Source organism: Nicotiana sylvestris, chromosome 3 (assembly GCF_000393655.2).
Source record: "Nicotiana sylvestris chromosome 3, ASM39365v2, whole genome shotgun sequence".
Classification (NCBI taxonomy): Eukaryota; Viridiplantae; Streptophyta; class Magnoliopsida; order Solanales; family Solanaceae; genus Nicotiana; species Nicotiana sylvestris.
The window spans coordinates 168856103-168874934 of record NC_091059.1 but is presented as its reverse complement, the minus strand read 5'-3'; the positions used below and the strand labels follow the sequence as shown (position 1 = coordinate 168874934).

Below are 18832 nucleotides of genomic sequence, written 5' to 3'. Positions count from 1 at the left end.
CGCGGGTCTGATTCTCACCGGATGTGAGATACGTAGGCAAACCTCATCGGTTCTGGCCCACAATTTTCAAAAAATTCAAAAATATTTTCCATTACTTGCTTTTAGACCCCAATTTTTAAAAAATACAAAAATATTTTCTTTTAATTTCATCTCAAAATCCAAAAATATTTTCATTCTTCTTTCAAAAATTGAAAAGAAAATTCAAGATTCAAAAATAATTTCTTTTTTCTTTAGAAGTATTTCTTTCATAAATTCAAAATAAAAGTCCAAAATTCAAAAATATTTTCTTTCTTCTTTAGAAGTTTTTCTTTCGAAATTCCAAAAAAAAAAAAAGTCGAAATTCAAAAAAAAATATCTTCTTTAGAAGTCTTTCTTTTCAAAAATTCTGGAAAAAAAATCAAAATCAAAATCCAAAAATATTCTCTTTCTTCTTTATAAATCTTTCTTTCGAAAATTTAAAAGAAAAAAAATTCAAATTCAAAATCCAGAAAGATAGAGTTAGTTTATTTCCTTTATTCCTAATCTTCCCGAATTACGCAAGATCTGATTCATGTTCCCACATGATACGTAGGTAACCCACATCAGGTTCGATTAAATGTTTTTGAAAAAAAGAAAAAAGAAAAGAAGGTGAAAAAAAGAGAGAAAAAAGAGAGAGGAAGAATGATCATAATAAGGACCGACTGAGTCCATTCTAACCTCTTTTTTTATTTTGAATTGTAAAGAAAGTCGAGGTGGTCGATTTGTGGTAAGATGGTAACACAAGATCCAAAGGAAAAATGCCATTGACAACTGACATCGAAGTTGTTGCAAGCAGTCATGAGACTCAGGGTCAAAGGGCTCAACAAGAGTCTACTATGGTTGAGGAAAATAGAGTACTGAAACAAAAAATGACTGAAATGTGTCAAGCATGGCCAATGGCTAAGGACCGCCCTTTTCTTCTCATGGTTTCCTATAATTCACACCCATCTCGACTACTGCCATTCCGGTCTCATTGCCTGATCAGTCCCATCCACCTGGGTTTAGCCTTTATCCCAACTGTACGGCTACAGTTGGAACTTCCGTTGCATGCTCTCAAAGTTTGCCATTGACAACCAATCAGACGACCACTGTTGTTATGCCCGTCTTCACCATCCCACAATCGATGGTGGTGCAGAGGAAAAATCATGAGTCACAATTTGCTACCTAGCAAGAGCAGTAGCACTCTCCTGAGTACCACTCGTACTTTTTTGATCTTCCTGCAAACATTGAGAAGCCTGCCCAAAAGATGGCACATGAAGAAATTACCCAAAGAGTGAAAAGCTTAGAACAACAGTTGAAAAACATGCAAGGGTTGGTAGGTCAGAATAGTATTGCCTTCAAAGATCTATGTATGTTCCTCAATGTCCACTTGCCACCTAGTTTCAAGAATCCCAAATTTGAAAAGTATGATGGACATGGAGACCCCATAGCCCACCTGAAAAGGTATTGCAATCAACTAAGAGATGCAGGAGGAAAGGAAGAATTACTGATGGCTTATTTTAGGGAAAGCCTTATGGGAGCAGCCTCCGAATGGTTTATGGATCAAAATACCTCTCACTGGCATGTCTGGTATGACATGGCTTGGGACTTTGTCAAACAGTTCCAATACAACATCGATATTGCCCCAGATCGCAATTCCCTTTCAAACCTGAAGAAGAAACCAAGTGAATGTTTTAGGGAATATGCCATTAAATGGAGAGAGCAAGAAGCTAGAGTTAAGCCACCCATGTATGACCACGAGCTAATCACTATCTTCCTTCAGGCACAAGAGTCAGATTACTTTCAAAACATGATGTTCGTAGTTGGTAAATCCTTCTCGGAAGCAATCAAAATAGGAGAAATGGTAAAGAATGGCCTTAAGACAGGCAGAATTATAAGTCAAGCAGCTCACAAAGCTGCAACTCAGGCTGTCCAAATTGAATCTGGTGACACAAATGAGATGGATGAAGAAATCATGATGATATCGAGGTCGAGAAGAGGTCCTAGGAGAACGTCTAAAAGGTATGGCCAGCCTTGTATGTTTTCCGATAACTCCCATGAGCATTACTATCCACCTCAAAACCCACAATACTCTGTTGCTCCTCCTCAGTATGTTGCCCAGCCACCAAAACACCCTAGAAGGCGAGCACGAGCACCGCAAAATCTCCACCAGCCTCCAAAAAATTTTCAAGTGCCCTATAACCCACATCCAAGCCAGGGGTATAAGGGGGAACAAAGGTTGAAAGATAATTTTACACCAATAGGAGAGTCTTATGCAAGCTTTTTTTTAGAAATTAAAGCATTATGACATGATTGCACCTATCCCTCCAAATCATGTGGACCCACGTGCGAGAAGCTTTGACCCTTATAAAAGGTGTGAATACCATTCCAATGCCCAGGGGCACAATGTTGAAAGTTGTCGGGATTTGAAAAGAGAAATAAAAAGGATGATCCAGGAAAACCTGATTGTGATCCAATACAGTGACACCCAGAATATCATGCAGAATCCTTTACTTGCACATGATGATGCACACTTTGTAGGGATGATACTGGTGACATGGAGTATGAGAATCCTTTTTGGAACTTGCCGACTGAAATTGGAGAAGGCCATGGTGATTCTGATGAGTAAATTTGTGGCTAAATGTCAAGCTTAGCAATTGAAAAGTAATTCCCTCCTCATTAGGAAGGAATCTTGGTAGTTTGTTTTGATGTTTTTTCTATTATTTGGGTTATTTCAGGGTTATGATCCAGATTTTATTTGTTTTATTGAGTCAAACCCTTCTATCCCTCTATTCTGTTCGTGTGAGTCTTGTCTACATGTTTTGTTGCTATTTTCATTCACCGAGTTGTTTTAGGGCTGTAACTCGGATTTTAGATTGCTTGTCTTGTTGTCAAACCCTTTCATCCTTTACTCAATGAAATATAGTTTGTCCTTTTGTGCATTTTGTTCTTAGTTCTTTTCTCGCTAGTTCTAATGACATGACATGCATGCGGAAATTTTGGCCAGATCTTAGAAACTTATTTAATCTGGAATTGGATAACTGAGAAAAAAAACAATTTTGAGGATGAATAAAAAGTTGAAATACTTTGGAATTAAGTTTGAGTAAAATTCACCTTCAAATCATTGTGAAAATTGGTCTTGAAGATGTTTAATCAATTGAAATTTGTTGGAAAATTTGACATTAATAGATGGGAAGTATCTTTCGACCACGACACACCAAGAAGATAGGCATGTTCATCAATGCTATGATTGCAAAAGGATACTATGTTTAGCGTTCTCAAGGCTGGGAAGCCCTTTTTCTGCTATCCAAACATTTTATATCCTTCGCTACCCCTTTGAGCTTGTGTTATTTTCTTTGATCACCCTCTTTTGGAATCAAGTTTAGAGTCAAGAAAAAAAATGAAAAAACAAGAGAAAAAGAATAAAAATCCATGTCCCAAGAGTACAAATTGGATCAATTCTTAGAAAGTTCAAATAAAAAATAGAGAAAAAAAGAACGGTCGAAAGTCTATGCCATCAGAAGATAGAAGCTGGGGCAAACAAAAAAAAAGGAAAAAAAGAAGAAGAAAAAGAAAAGAAAAAAAAAGACAAAAAGAAAAATGAAAAATAGTTTAGGTCAGATGTTTGAACTCCGTTAGACCTGATTCCTTTAAAAAAAGGCATACGTAGACAACCTTACGGTTCAGTCCAACCAAATAAGAATTCAAAAAAAAAGAAAAAAAAAGAAAAATCCAAAAATCCCCAGTATCTGAAACTGGGGCAAAAAATTTATTTCATTTTAAAAAGAGTCGATTCCATGAGTTGTGAGTCTATAACCCCTCATTTTGAGTTTACGTTGAGTCTTCATGCCGACCTTTCTTTCCAAACCTATCCAAAAACTTTCCAAATAAAGACATCCCGATATGCCTTCAAGAATGTCAAGAGACGCATGTAATGAGCAACAGTTGTCATGACGTAAAACACCGTCGAGTTGTTCACAAAAAAGAGGGAAAGAAAAAGAAAAAGAAAAAGAAAAATGAGAGAGTCTTATTAGTAAAAACCCTCACGGGCACTGTAATACGACGGTAAGCAGAGATGAATAAATGAGAGAGACTTGTTGGTGAAAACCCCTCGGGCACTACTTGTCGAAAGTGAGTCGTGAAGTTGATGCGAAGAATTGGTATAAACAAGCCTGACTTCAAAGGTCATAAGAATGGTAAAAGGGAAGATTGGATTAGTTTGGTAGATCGGACGTTAAGTCCAAAATGCATGTCATGATCATTAAGGCTAGTTATTAAAAAAAAGAACTCTTCATTATGTCCTTCCGACAGGGGCATTTCTTGTTAATACTTGTTTCTTTGCATCATTGTGTCCTTCATTCTGAGTTAGTCCTGTCAAAACAAGCAAGAAAAGATTTCAAAATCTGCTACCAGCTTTTCAGTTGCATAAAGTAAATTTGGCCAGCACACTCAGTTGTTACTGTTAGCGTGCCTTGAGGATTCATGCAAAGGCTCCCCCAAAAGACTCTTGTCAGCCTACTTAGTGCAAGCAAAGATAACATGTGATTCTCTCTGATAGACAAATTGCTCAAAAGCAGGAAGTCATTCAAGATATCAGAAAAAGTCACCTAAGAAAAATCTCCAGTTGGGATAAGGCTGAGTGAGCCACAAATACAAATGGTCATGGGTGTAAAACAATTAGGGTTGATGCAGAGCAAAAGTCTCTTGAAACCGACTCAACTGATTGAGCAGAAGCCAAGCTGCCCAAGACGTCAAGGCCACAAACCGACCATCACCTTTTAAAACTGACAAAGTTTTCTTTGTTTGAAACAAGAACATAGCAGCAAGGAAAGTGGTTCAAAAAAAAGAAAAAAAAAGGAAAAGAAAAAAAAACAACAAAAAAAATCAAAAACAAAAAAGAAGAAAAGAAAAGAAGAGAAGAGCCGACAAAAGGAAGTTTATCAAATCTTCATCTTTATTTGTCTTATTATTATGTATAAAATCTTGCCATTAATCTTCACATTTTGCCTCCTAGGATAAAAAGTCCTAGTCTGATGGATTTTCCTCCCAATATAAACGTCTTAGTCTGATGAATCTTTCTCCTAAGATAGAAAACCTAGTCTGATGAATTTTCTCCTAGGACATAAATCTTAGTCTGATGAATCTTTTTCCTAAGATAGAAAACCTAGTCTGATGAATTTTCTCCTAGGATAGAAGTCTTAGTATGATGAATCTTTCTCCTAAGATAACAAAAAAAAGCCTAGTCTGATGAATCTTTCTCCTAGGATAAACATCTTAGTCTGACGAATTTTTCTCCTAAGATAAGAAAACCTAGTCTGATGAATTTTCTCCTAGGATAGAAATCTTAGCCTGATAAATCTTTCTCCTAAGATAACAAAAAAGGGACCTAATCTGATGAATTTTCTCCTAGGATTCAAATCTTAGTCTGATTAATCTTTCTCCTAGGATAAATGTCTTAGTCTGATGGATTTTTCTCCTAAAATTAGAAAACCTAGTCTGATGAATTTTCTCCTAGGATAGAAATCTTAGTCTGATGAATCTTTTTCCTAAGATAGAAAACCTAGTCTGATGAATTTTCTCCTAGGATAGAAGTCTTAGTCTAATGAATCTTTCTCCTAAGATAACAAAAAAAAAACTAGTCTGGTGAATCTTTCTCCTAGAATAAACATCTTAGCCTGACGAATTTTTCTCCTAAGATAAGAAAACCTAGTCTGATGAATTTTCTCCTAGGATAGAAATCTTAGTCTGATGAATCTTTCTCCTAAGATAACAAACAAAAAAAGGACCTAGTCTGATGAATTTTCTCCTAGGATCAAAATCTTAGTCTGATGAATCTTTTTCCTAGGATAAACGTGTTAGTCTGATAAATTTTTCTCCTAAAATTAGAAAACATAGTCTGATGAATTTTCTCCTAAGATAGAAATCTTAGTCTAATAAATCTTTATCCTAAGATAGAAAACCTAGTTTGATGAATTTTCTCCTAGGATAAAAGTCTTAGTCTGATGAATTTTTTCCTTGGATAATAATTTCTTAAAAAAGATGTCTCGATTAAAAAAAAGGCGTTGGGACAATTTGTTTAAAAGAATGATTTTCTCAAAAAAAATGACGATGATTTTTCTAAAAAAAATTCTTCTTGGTTCATTTTAGCATGGGTACACAAGTCAGTAGTCTCATTTTTTCAACATAGGGTGTCCACTCCCTAGTTGATTTTATTTTAGACATAGGGTCTCCACTCCCTAGTTGCTTTTTCTAACATAGGGTCTCCACTCCCTAGTTGAGTTTATTTTAGGAATAGGGTCTCCACTCCCTAGTCTGATTTTCCAACATAGGGTCTCCACTCCCTAGTTGAAGTTATTTTAGACATAGGGTCTCCACTCTCTAGTCTCTTGTCCAACATAGGGTCTCCACTCCCTGGTTGATTTCATTATATATATAGGGCTCTACTCCCTAATCTCTTTTTCTCAAGGATACACAATCCTGACTTCTATTGCTTTCAATAAAAAAGTAGTTTAGAATTTTGTTACAATAACTTACAAAATTTTCCTAGTGAAAACTGGGGCAGAAAAATTTTGTTCGTTTGTTTGTTTTGGTGTCTGAGCAGGTTTTATCTCGAGGCACAGGGTTCGAGACGACTAAAAGAATGAGTCTCAATCCAGAATAAAGAAAAAGAAGAAAAAGAAAAAGAAGTGAACTCAAAGTGCAGAGCGGAGAAAGATGTGGACTGTTCAAGATATGATTGAAGTCACAAGCTTCGCATATCCCGCCTTGACCCGAAAAGTTGAAGAAGAAAGAACCAGCACCTGCCGCTAACAAGCATCAAGATTCAGATCAGAGTCCGCATGAAGAACCAGCCAAGACTCAAGATCAAGATTCAGAAGACTCATAGATAGGAATCTTGTAACTCGTAGCTGATAGGCTTAGTCTTTTTAATTTGAATTTTGATGTAATAACAGGACCGCGGACCGGAACCTCGACAGAACGGCACCTCAATCGGCTCTCCAGCTCAGTACTCCATCACTCTTCCTAATTCTGAACTACACGTGGCCTGATTCTTTTATAACCAAGGATATGTATGCAGCTCAAATACTAGGGCTCAGTCACATTCTCCTTTCTCTTAGCATTATGTCTCTCAGAATAAGGGTCGGGTCAAAAATAAGTTGTCTAGTTGTTCTTTGTCTGAAAACTCTTCGTGTTTCCAGTCAAAGAGGGGCAGCTGTAGACATGTAATTTTTGACTCTCCCCAAGATTTTACATATTTTAGTATTTAAATATTTAGTTTAGGTCTAATATAGATACTTTAACTAATTTTGACTCTTTTACTTTATTTTTGTTATAAAAAAAATGAAAATTCCAATATATATATTTCTTTTATTTAGGTAATTGATATATCATCTTGTTACTTTTAATTTATCTACCTTCATAAAAGTCGAAAATACAAAAAAAAATTAGTTTCACTTTTATTATTTAGTTTTATATTAGTTTATTTTAATTAAGAGTTATTTTTACACTTTATAGATAAATTGCATCATTTGATCTTCTTAGCCTAAATTCAAACCCAAAAGTCATGGTCCAACCCAATTTCCTAAATCCAAACCCAATTACTTTTAGCCCAAATAATTTTAGCCCATTACCTCATCCTTAACCCTAGAGACCTCTTCCCATAAATAAAGACATATATCCTAAGATTCTAAGAGGAACGGAAAAAAAAAAGCAACACATTTTAGGGCTACACTGCATATTTTAGAGTTGGACAAAAAACACACCTGCCTTCTTTTTCTTCTTCCCCACATTCATCTTCTTTCTCTAAACCTCCATTAAACTCACCCCCAAAAACAGTTCGTCGAAGCCCAGCAAATTCCAGCCAAACCACCACCAAAGTCGACACAAAAAATATCCAAAAAACCAATGCCAAACAGATCTGAAAATCTGTCAAAACCAGCTAAAAATCAACCCCAATAACCAGTGAAAAGCAGCCCGAAAAATGCCAACAAAAGCAACCCCAAAACACAGCTGAAATCTTGCAATCAGCTGCCAAATCCAGTCAAAAAAAGCTCCAACAACTCACCGAAAACAGATCCAGAAAAACACCAAAAATAGCACAAAAAGAGCTCAAAGTCTTCACCACAACTCCAATGAAAACCCATCCTAAATTTCGGCTTTCTATTTGCTGAAACACAGTAAAACCACCTGCCAAATACCATAAAATCAACAGGAAAACTCAATTTTTTGGTGCTTCAAATTTGAGCAAAAATAGTGCAAAAAGGGGGGTCTTCGGTGGAGTCACATTCGAGCCAACGAGCTGTCCGCCTGCAACTCTGAGAGGTTCTGGTCGAGTTTCTCCTGTGTGGTCACGGTCGATGGATAAGTTTAGCTGCCAATTCATTGTAGCTATCGTGTACGCGGCTGGAGTTTTACATTTTTTTGAAATTAATATAAAGCTTCAATCTTTAAGGTGCAATCCCTTTCTTTTCTTACAGTTTCAATTACTTGGTTAACTTCATGTTTGTTTAAATATATGAACGCTGCCCCTATGTTGTTGATTTAAGTAGTTTGAGCACGTTGATTATTTGGAATGTTTAATATTTCTTTGATTAATATTGCCTCACTGATTTTCTTAATAAGGAATTTTCACATTAGGTCACAGTAATTATTATGCATATGCTTGTACATAAAGACAAAGCGTATTCTTCGAGCTTGGGTTTAGATACCCATTTTTGAATTTTCTGTATTTCATTATTATGTTAAAAGTTGATTGGGTGATATTTTGGGGCTGTCTAGTATTAAGGAAAAGAATTTGGGCCTAATGGTTGATTTTTGGTTAATAGGCATAAACTTTGGAAGTGTGATGTGACAAAAATTAATGAATGAATTGTAAAGCCTCAGTTCTTAAATAATTGAAGAGGAGTCTTATGACAACAAAGAGTTACAATGGTAGTGCTTAGGCAAATGTCTTCTAAATTTATAGTTATATTTGTTCCAACAAAGGTTTCTCCTCTTGATTTAACATATTGCACATTTTACAACTTATTCATTAGAAGGAATTCGCAGGATGTTTCTTTTTCTTCAAACACAAATGCTATGTTTTCTACGAAAAGAAGAGTTGAGATAATAGGCCTAATGGTCGATTTTCGTTTGATCGGATCCGATAAGAGTTACAATGTTGTCAACTTATTAAGAATGTGCTAGAACTCATATGCCGTTTCCCCACAACTTCATATCCATAAATTTGGCATCACCATAACTTCACAGATTAGGAAAATAATAAAAATGCATTGGTTGCTTTAGGCGCGCTTTACGATAAAATCATCGTGACTATGGGTACGACTCCCGTGACATAGTTATGATACATAATTTCTGAATTTGGGTGTGCATTTCATGTGACCCGATCATAACAACTTTGAACATTAATAAAATAAAATATGTCACGAATCGCGGGTGCATTTCATGTAGCGTGGTTTGCGGTGTGTTTTCCAAAACGATAAGTGTACGACAACCGTAACTTCTTCAAGAAACAATTCCATAAATCCTAAAAGTGTTTATAATAATTAAAAGGCGGTTATAAAGCTAAAAATGCACAATAGGTTTAAACATGTAGTAAATCAGATAATAAGGCCAATGTTAATAGTTTAAGCGACCGTACTAGAACCACGGAACCCGGGAATGCCTAACACCTTCTCTCGGGTTAACATAATTCCTTACTTAGAATTTTTGGTTTTGCAGACATTTTAAACAAAGTTAATTTTCCTCGATTTGAGATGTAAAATAAACTGGTGACTTGGGACACCAATAAACTATTCCAAGTGGCGACTCTGACTAAATAAAATAATCCCATTTGAATAATGTCACTTTAATTAGAAAAACTCCCATATTCCCTCGGGTGTAAAAATGGAGGTGTGACACCCGAGTTCTATGGTTTTAGCAGGGTCGCTTTGATCATACTTGGCTTAATAAAATTGTTTAATTACTTATGTAAGAAACCTATGTGCTTTACCTCTTTTAATTAAAAAATTATCCTAAAACGAGTCACGCGTACGTGTACGCATTTCGTTTGGCACGCAAAAAAATCATGTCATGCGAACGTGTCCACAATTAATAACGCTTTATTATTATTAAGAAAGTTTGGCCAAAGTTGCGCGAATGCATACTCCGGTTTTTTTTTAGGATTGTAATTATGTCACGCGAACGTATACGCAACCACGATGATATATTAAATGTGCCTAAAGCAAACTACAAATATCATTTTTAATATATAATTATAACATTTGTGAGGGCCATAGGTGATTTAATTAAGATGGCACACCTTACTCTATTTTAAAGAAAAGAACTACGTTCAATTAGAGGATTATAAAGTCCTTGATTAATCTACCTCAAAAATTTAATCTAAAGCATTGAGATAAATTAACGGGCCCAATTACATTAAACAAGATTAAACTAACTGTGGACCAGCTGATGTTTTAACAAAAAACACATTGGGCTGGATTCGAGATTGAGCCCACGACTTGGAATGGAAAGCCATCCCTTCCCAGCGTTTTAGTTGGGCCAGAAAACAAGCCCAGTAATATGATGAAACTCTGCATCACAAGTCATTTTTTGGGGCAAAAGAAAAAAAAAGAAAAGGCTGCGGCAGATGATTCTTGGTCCTGAAATTAGGCCAAAAACCAAAGAAAACCAGATCTGGTCAATTTGGGCCTTGCATCAAACAAATTAACTCATCAGGTCCAGAATTAAACTGAAGGCCTTCTTGAGTTTTGGCTGCTTAGACACACACAAGAAAGGCAAAGCTGGATATCAATACTAAAATAATTGAGCTATTTACAGGACATGAAATGTTAAATTAAACATAATGATATGTTAAAACATCAACTAACTTGACTGAAAACAAACTAGCGACTTAATACTTAACCACACTATACAAAGCATATCTGTTAAATACAAAGTACCATTGGACAACACTCTTGTTATCACGAACGGCCCAAGCCAATTTGGGGTGAACTTGCCTTTCGCTTCAGCCTGATGTGGAAGGATGCGTTTCAATACTTTCTGACCCACTTTAAATTTCCGGGGATGCACCTTCTTGTTGTATGCTCTTGCCGTTCTCTTTTGATACAATTGGCCATGACACACTGCTGCCAATCTTTTCTCGTCAATCAGACTCAATTGCTCCAAACGGGTTTTGACCCACTCATCATCATCAATTGCGGCTTCAGCAACAATCCGAAGGGATGGAATTTCAACTTCCGCATGTATCACTGCATCAGTACCATATACCAACAAATAAGGAGTTGCACATACTAAAGTGCGAACAGTAGTAAGATAACCCAACAAAGCAAAGGGAAGCTTTTCATTCCATTGCCTAGAAACTTGCACCATTTTCCGAAGTATCTTCTTTATGTTCTTATTGGCTGCCTCGACTGCTGCATTCGCCTTGGGGAGGTATGGGGTGGAATTTCGATGCGTAATCTTAAACTGTTGACATACTTCTTTCATCAGATGACTGTTAAGATTAGGACTATTATTTGTGATGATCACCTTTGGGAAGTAGTCAATGGCCACCAGAATGAACCTGTGTCCGTTTGATGCCGCGGGCTCAATTGGTCCAATGACATTCATACCCCAAGCAACAAAAGGCCACAGTGCAGACATTGTACTCAGACGACAGAGAATGAATCAAGTCTCCGTGTACCTGGTATTGATGATACTTTCGCACAACATTGATACAATCTCGTTCCATGGTGAGCCAATAACAACCTGCTCGAAGAATTTTCTTTGGCAGAACATACCCACTCATATGTGGCCCGCAGATTCCGAAATGCACTTCGGTCATGATAGTTGTGGCTTGTCTGGCATCTATGCATCTCAACAATCCAAGATCCGGAGTTCTTTTGTACAAAACTCCTCTACTGAAGAAAAAATCTGTTTGCCAAACATCGAATTGCTCTCTTTTGATCTCCCGTGGCTTGTACCGGATATACCCCCAACTTGATGTACTCTATGATATCGTGGAACCCGGGTTCACCATCAAGTTCCTCTTCCACCATGTTACAGTAAGCGTGCTGATCACGGACCTGAATATGCAAAGGGTCAATATAAGTCTTATATGGATGATGTAACATCGACACCAGAGTAGCCAAGGCATCATCAACCTCATTGTGGATCCTAGGGATACGCCTGAAATCCACTGATCTGAACCACTGACAAAGATCCTGCAGACATTGTCAATATGATATGAGCTTTAAATCTCGAGTCTCCCATTCTCCCTGAATCTAGTGTACCAACAGATCTGAATCTCCTAAAACCAGCACTTCCTAGACTCTCATGTCCACAGCTAACCTTAAACCCAAAATGCACGCTTCGTACTCAGACATGTTGTTGGTACAATAGAAACGAAGTTGAGCTGTGACATGGTAGTGGTGCCTTGTTTTAGAAATGAGTACAACTCCTGTTCCAACACCTTTCATGTTAGCAGCCCCATCAAAGAAGAGTTTCCAACTGGGCTTTTCATCCTTCTTGACCTCGTAAATATGCATTACCTCTTAATCAGGAAAGTAAGTCTTCAAAGGTTCATATTCTTCATCCACCGGGTTCTCGGCCAAGTGATCGGCCAAAGCTTGGGCTTTCATCACCGTCCGAGTCACATATGCGATATCAAGCTTTGTGAGCAAAATCTGCCACTTTGCGAGCCTTTCTATGGTCATGGGCTTCTGAAAAATATACTTTAAAGGATCCAGGCGAGAAATGAGGTAAGTAGTGTAGGATGACAAATAATGCTTCAACTTATGTTCTACCTAAGTCAGGGCATAACATGTCCTTTCAAGGGGAGTATACTTAACCTCATAAAATGTGAACTTCTTGCTGAGATAATATATGGCTTGCTCTTTCCTACCAGTGATGTCATGCTGACCTAACACATAACCAAATGAATTATCCAGGACTGTTAGATAAAGAATTAGAGGTCTCCCGGGTTTCGGCGGAACCAACACAGGTAGGTTCGACAAATACTCTTTGATTTTATCGAATGCTTCCTAGCACTCATCAGTCCATTTGACTGCAACATCCTTCTTTAGAAACTTAAAGATGGGATCACAAGTTGTCGTGAGCTGAGCAATAAACCTGCTGATGTAATTCAGCCTTCCTAGCAGACTCATCACCTCGGTCTTGTTCTTTGGCATTGGTAATTCCTGGATAGCTTTGATCTTTGACAGATCCAACTCAATGCCCCGCTGACTGATTATGAACCCCAACAATTTTCCATATGGAACACCAAATGCACACTTTGCAGGGTTGAGCTTAAGATTGTACCTGTGGAGCCTCTGGACAAACTTTCTCAAATCTTTGACGTGGTCAGACTGCTTCCTGGACTTTATGATCACATCATCCACGTAAACCTCAATCTCTTTATGCATCATGTCATGGAATATGGTAGTCATTGCCCTCATGTAAGTTGCCCCACTATTTTTCAAACCAAATGGCATGACCCGATAGCAATATTTCCCCACGGTGTGATGAATGTCGTCTTTTCCGCATCTTCATTATCCGTTAAGATCTGATAATACCCCGCATAGCAGTCCGCAAAAGACCCAATCTCATGCTTGGCACAATTATCAATCAAAATGTGGATACTTGGTAGTGGGAAGTTGTCCTTTGGACTTGCTTTGTTGAGGTCACGGTAATCAACACACACTCTGGTTTTACCATCTTTCTTTGGCACATGCACAACATTGGATAACCATGTGGGATACCACATGACTCAAATGACCTTTGCATCAACTGCTTTGTGACTTATTCTTTAATCTTCACACTCATGTCGGTCTTAAACTTCCCTAATTTCTGCTTGACGGGAGGGAAGGCTAGATCAGTTGGCAATTTGTGGACCACCAAATCGGTACTCAAACTTGGCATGTCATCATACGACCATGCAAAAATAGCCTTATATTCAAATAATGGTTTAATTATTTCTTCCTAATTTGTGGTTCAAGAAGGACACTTATCTTGGTTTCTCTGACATTATCTGGATCTCCTAAATTGATTTTTTCCGTTTTATTTAGATTAGGCTTGGGTTTTCTTCAAAATGTTTTAGTTCCTTACTAATCTCCTCAAATGCTTCATCCTCATCATATTCTGTTTCATCATCACACTCTATTTCTTAGATTATTATTTCAGAAGTAGATTGACTTTTAAGACTTGGCCGAAGATTCCTCATGCATGTCATGTCATTGAAACCAGCATAAAAAACTGTACAACGAAGAAAAGAAAACAAAATAAGAACTATCAAATGATGGAAAAGGGAAATTGCATTTCATCAAAAATAAAGGATAACAGGGTTTGTACATCAAACAAGCAAAAAATAAAAAATCTGGGTCACAACCCTGGAATAACCCAGATAGAAAGGAAAACAAAACAAACTACCAAAACTCATTCGGAGTAGGGAGAGGAGTAGCCTTCCAATTGTTAAGCTTTATATTCGGCCCGACGAACTGCACGTCTGCTTTGCTGGAACCTTCTCAAACTTCTACCATGTTCACATCATCAAACAACTTCTGGAACCTTTCAATTAACTCTTCATCAATGTCAACTACAAGACTTGGAACTGTTGACATTGAGTGTTTCCTGGCACCGGGATTGACAAAGGACCTAGAGAGATGCGGGATAGGCTTCGAAAGTTCCCACGCATTCTATTTCAACCTTTTGGCCCTTTTCACATATGCCGTTGTGGGTTTGAATCTGAGACCGAACATAAACAAATTTTCAGGGAGGGACACTGGCTGTACGATACCCTACAGGGATGCACCCAGACCTTTACCTGGCACAAAGCCATTTTTCAGCATTTCAGAGGCCACCATGACGGATGTAGAGGCTATCTTTGGAGTTGGAATACATTTCCCTTATGGAATCTTCTCAACCTGCACTGTTTCAGAAATATGATAGACCCAAGGCCCCTTGTCATCTTCGGCCTCAATAAACGGGATAGAGGCATCACTGTGAGCACACAAATTCTCCTCACCATGTACGACAATCTCATGTCTGTCCCATTTGAACTTGACCATCTGGTGCAAAGAGTACGGGAGTGCTTTGGCGGCATGTATCCAAGGTCGACCTAATAGAAAATTGTAAGAGACGGCCACATCCAGTACCTGGAACTCCATGGTGAATTCGACTGGTCCTATTGTCAATTCAAGCACTATATCACCAACCGAGTCTTTTCCTCCACCGTCAAAACCCCGAACACATATGTTGTTCTTTCGGACCCTTTTAGTATCAATTTTCATCTTGTGCAGAATGGAGAGAGGGAACATGTTCGCACTGGAACCAATATCCACTAACACCCTAGTGACCACAAAATCTTTACATTTTACTGTAAGATAGAGAGCTTTATTGTGTTCAGTACCTTCCACAGGCAACTCGTCATTAGAGAAGGTGATCCTATTCACCTCAAATATCTTGTTGGTGATTTTCTCCAAATGGTTTACTGTAATTTTGTTGGGGACATGAGCTTTGTTCAAAATTTTCATCAGGGCCCAACGATGCTCATTTGAATGGATTAACAATGATAGCAGGGAAATCTGAGCGGGCATCTTTCTCAACTGCTCCACGATGGAGTAATCTTGTACCTTCACTTTTTTCAAAAACTCCTCCGCTTCTTCTTCAGTGACTGCTTTCTTTACTAGAACTGGATTATCTCTAAATGTTTTAGCTTTCCTTAACTCTTCCGGGGCAAAACATCTCCCCGAACGAGTTAATCCCTGGGACTCATTGACTTCTTCTTTCACTTCCTTCCCCTTATAGGTCACTATCACCCATTCATAGCTCCATGGGATAGCCTTGGTGTTGACTACTGGCAACTGGGTTATAGGCTTGATGATGACAGGGTCCGTACGGGCACCTCTACAATTATGATAGGCTTACTCGCCAACCCTGGCACTATCACCTTTGACTTATCTTGCTTTGCTACAACATCACTTGGGGATCTTTTCTCAACTACCACAGATGACTCACCATTTGTCATGCTCAACTTGTTCACTGATCCTTCAACCATTGGTTTTTTGATTGGCTTGACCTCACTAGACCGAATCATCATAACGGATTGTGAAGGCTTCTTGGGCTCCCCCTCCTTATGTACTATATCGATCATGTTTGTTTCATCATGCGTTGGCAATGGGTTCTAATTGATGTTAGCTGCTTCCGGAGTTTGGACCACAATCTAGTTTGTGTCGATGAGCTCATGGATGGCATTTTTCAAGTGCCAACACTTCTCTGTATCATGCCCCAGAGTACCAGAACAATATGCATAGCTCAAGGAGTAATCAAGATTTTTTGGAGAAGGGTTTGGCAATTTTGACTCAATTGGACTCAGCACATCCAACTGCCTCAATCTCTGAAATAAACTGGTATAAGACTCCCCCAACGGGGTGAAAGTTTTCTTCCGCTGCAACCTCTCATTTTTAAATACTGGTTTGGGCCGGAAACCTCAACCGACAGGGTTTCGGTAGGCTCATGGGGGTGGGTAAGCATTTTGTGGAGCCAGGTAGGTGTTTTGTGGGGCTGGGGCACGCTATTGTGAGTAGGAAGGAGGTTGAGTATATGACTGTCCGTGGTGGATAGAAATCTGAGGGTCTGATGACGGGAAGTAATGTTGGGGTGGATTATATAGGGTTTGGGTGTAGGTTCGGTGATGGGGTCGAGGCTGGGTATAATGGTGTGATGGGCCCCTTGGTCCAAACCACGATCCTGAATCAACTATTGTCACAACTTCTTTCTTCTTCTTTCCGATCACTCCCCCGGTACCATTCTGAATGGCTTAGGTAGTTGCTTTGATGGCCGAGTAGCTCATGTTTTTGCTTGATTTAAGCCCTTCTTCCACCATGCCACCCATCTTCACTACCTCGTTGAAAGACTTGCCTATGACCGATATCAGATGGCGAAAGTAAGTAGGCTCCAGAGCCTGTAGAAAGTACTTTACCATTTTGTTTTCCTCTATCGGAGGGTTGACTCTTGCTGCTTGTTCTCTCCAGCGAAAACCATATTCCTTGAAACTTTCACTAGGCTTCTTCTCAATCTTAGTCAAAGACAAACGATTTGGAACAATCTTGATGTTGTATTGGAAATAACGAGCGAACGCTTGGGCCAAATTATCCCAGGTATACCATCTTCTATGATCCTGACGAGTGTACCACTCCAATGCCGCACTACTCAGACTCTGGCTAAAGTATGCCATCAACAGCTCATCTTTCCTACTAGCTCCTCTCATTTTATTGCATAATCCCCTCAAGTGGGCCACCGAGTCTCCATGCCCGTCATATAGGTTGAATTTAGGCATCTTGAATCCCACAGGCAACTGAACATCGAGAAATAGACACAAATCTTTGTAGGCTACGCTCACCTGGCCTCCCAATCCCTGCATGTTTTCTGAACGATTATTCTAGGATTCTTACCTTTCTGAACATCTCCTCATGTTCTGGGTTTTTAGGTGGTTTCTCAGTCTCAACAGGGAGGTCTAAATGAGGAGTGTAGGAGTAATGATCTGGGGCCTTAAAAGTAGGCTCTGGGGGATAGTATTGATTATCTTGGTTCTGGAATAATGGCTCACTCAAGGATCGATGGAGTGTAGCTGGTGGGGGCGCTAAGAAAATAGGGGTGGCTGGTGGAGGGGGTATGAGATTGGTTTGGCTGGTGGTACTTGTGTGGTTTGGGAAGTGGTGGTAATGGGTGAAGCCTGGTGCTTGTTGTAGAGATGAATAAACAATGGGAGGTTCTTGGGATTGAGCTAGTGGCGGGATAAAAGTAGGGTTGGCAGGGTATGATGGTGGGGGATGCCCTTTTACCCATGCTTTGTACATTTCGGCCATCTGATGTTTCAACTTATGTAGTTCCTCTTTCAGATTAACCTCAGACTCTTCTCCCTCTCTCGATGGATCAATAACACTTGCACCCAGCTCTTGGCCAGCCATGTTCAACTTGTTTTTAGACCTGGTATTGTACGAGTGGGTTGCCAGAATGCCGAACAAACTAACCACCTGCCTAAACTTGATGACAACAAGCAAACTTGTTAGTGATTAAGAGCTTAACAGATAGGCAATCGCACATTGGGGATGCAATGCACCTAAGCAGTTAACCATTTCTAATATGCATTTGAATGGCTGCTTGCGTTATCCCGGCTTTCACTAATTATCATTTTGCAATTTCTTTCTCTTTTTCCTTTTATTCTTGCTTTTCTTTGCTTGATTCTTGTCTTTATTCTTTTATTCTCTCATTTTTCCTCTCTTGTTTTGCATTTATTTCTTTCCTCGCAATTTTCTTATTTTCTCTCCTCTTTTCCCTTTTCATTTCATGGTTATGATCGAATCCTATTGGGATTGCCTGCGTATTATGACGCTACATGAATCAGACCAAGTGTAGTTCTAGGGATAAAAAACACATTTTTGATTTTTCAATTTTTTTATAAAATAAAACATTCTGGGTTTTTCCTATTACAACGACTCCACGCTACAGACTTAAACATTTTCTAAAACTTAAAACAAGACTCGAAATGGACTAACAAACTCTAAAAGAAATTGCAATACAGACTCGAAAGATAAAATCAAGAATACATAAGTGCTTCCACTGTTGCTCCAGTTGGCCTTGCTACGGGCCTATGTGCCATATCTTCTCGGAGACGAAACATTTCATCCATGATCTGTCGAACAAAAATCATCACTAAAGCGAAGAACATGGACCGGGTCATATCTTCGCACTCGTTGCACTTCATCACAATATAGTCCGCAATCCTCCTAACCCTCTCCCTGATGATATCCTTCTCTTGTAGCAACCTTCCAATCTGCTGAGATCTGGAATCCAAAAC

At 38.6% G+C, this 18832-nt stretch overlaps 2 protein-coding genes across 2 annotated transcripts; one reads left to right on the top strand and one right to left on the bottom strand.

Moving 5' to 3' along the window:
• Positions 1 to 1264: 1264 nt before the first annotated feature.
• On the top strand, positions 1265 to 2626 carry LOC138888335 (uncharacterized). Its single transcript, XM_070170187.1, has 2 exons — positions 1265 to 2019; positions 2539 to 2626. Exons 1-2 carry the CDS (start codon positions 1265 to 1267, stop codon positions 2624 to 2626), a joined length of 843 nt encoding a protein of 280 aa, XP_070026288.1.
• A 9268-nt stretch (positions 2627 to 11894) lies between these two features.
• LOC138888334 (uncharacterized) lies at positions 11895 to 12524 on the bottom strand. The gene is made up of 2 exons (XM_070170186.1): positions 12432 to 12524; positions 11895 to 12200 (listed from the first exon to the last, which is right to left on the bottom strand). Exons 1-2 carry the CDS (start codon positions 12522 to 12524, stop codon positions 11895 to 11897), a joined length of 399 nt encoding a protein of 132 aa, XP_070026287.1.
• Between the last annotated feature and the right edge of the window lie 6308 nt (positions 12525 to 18832).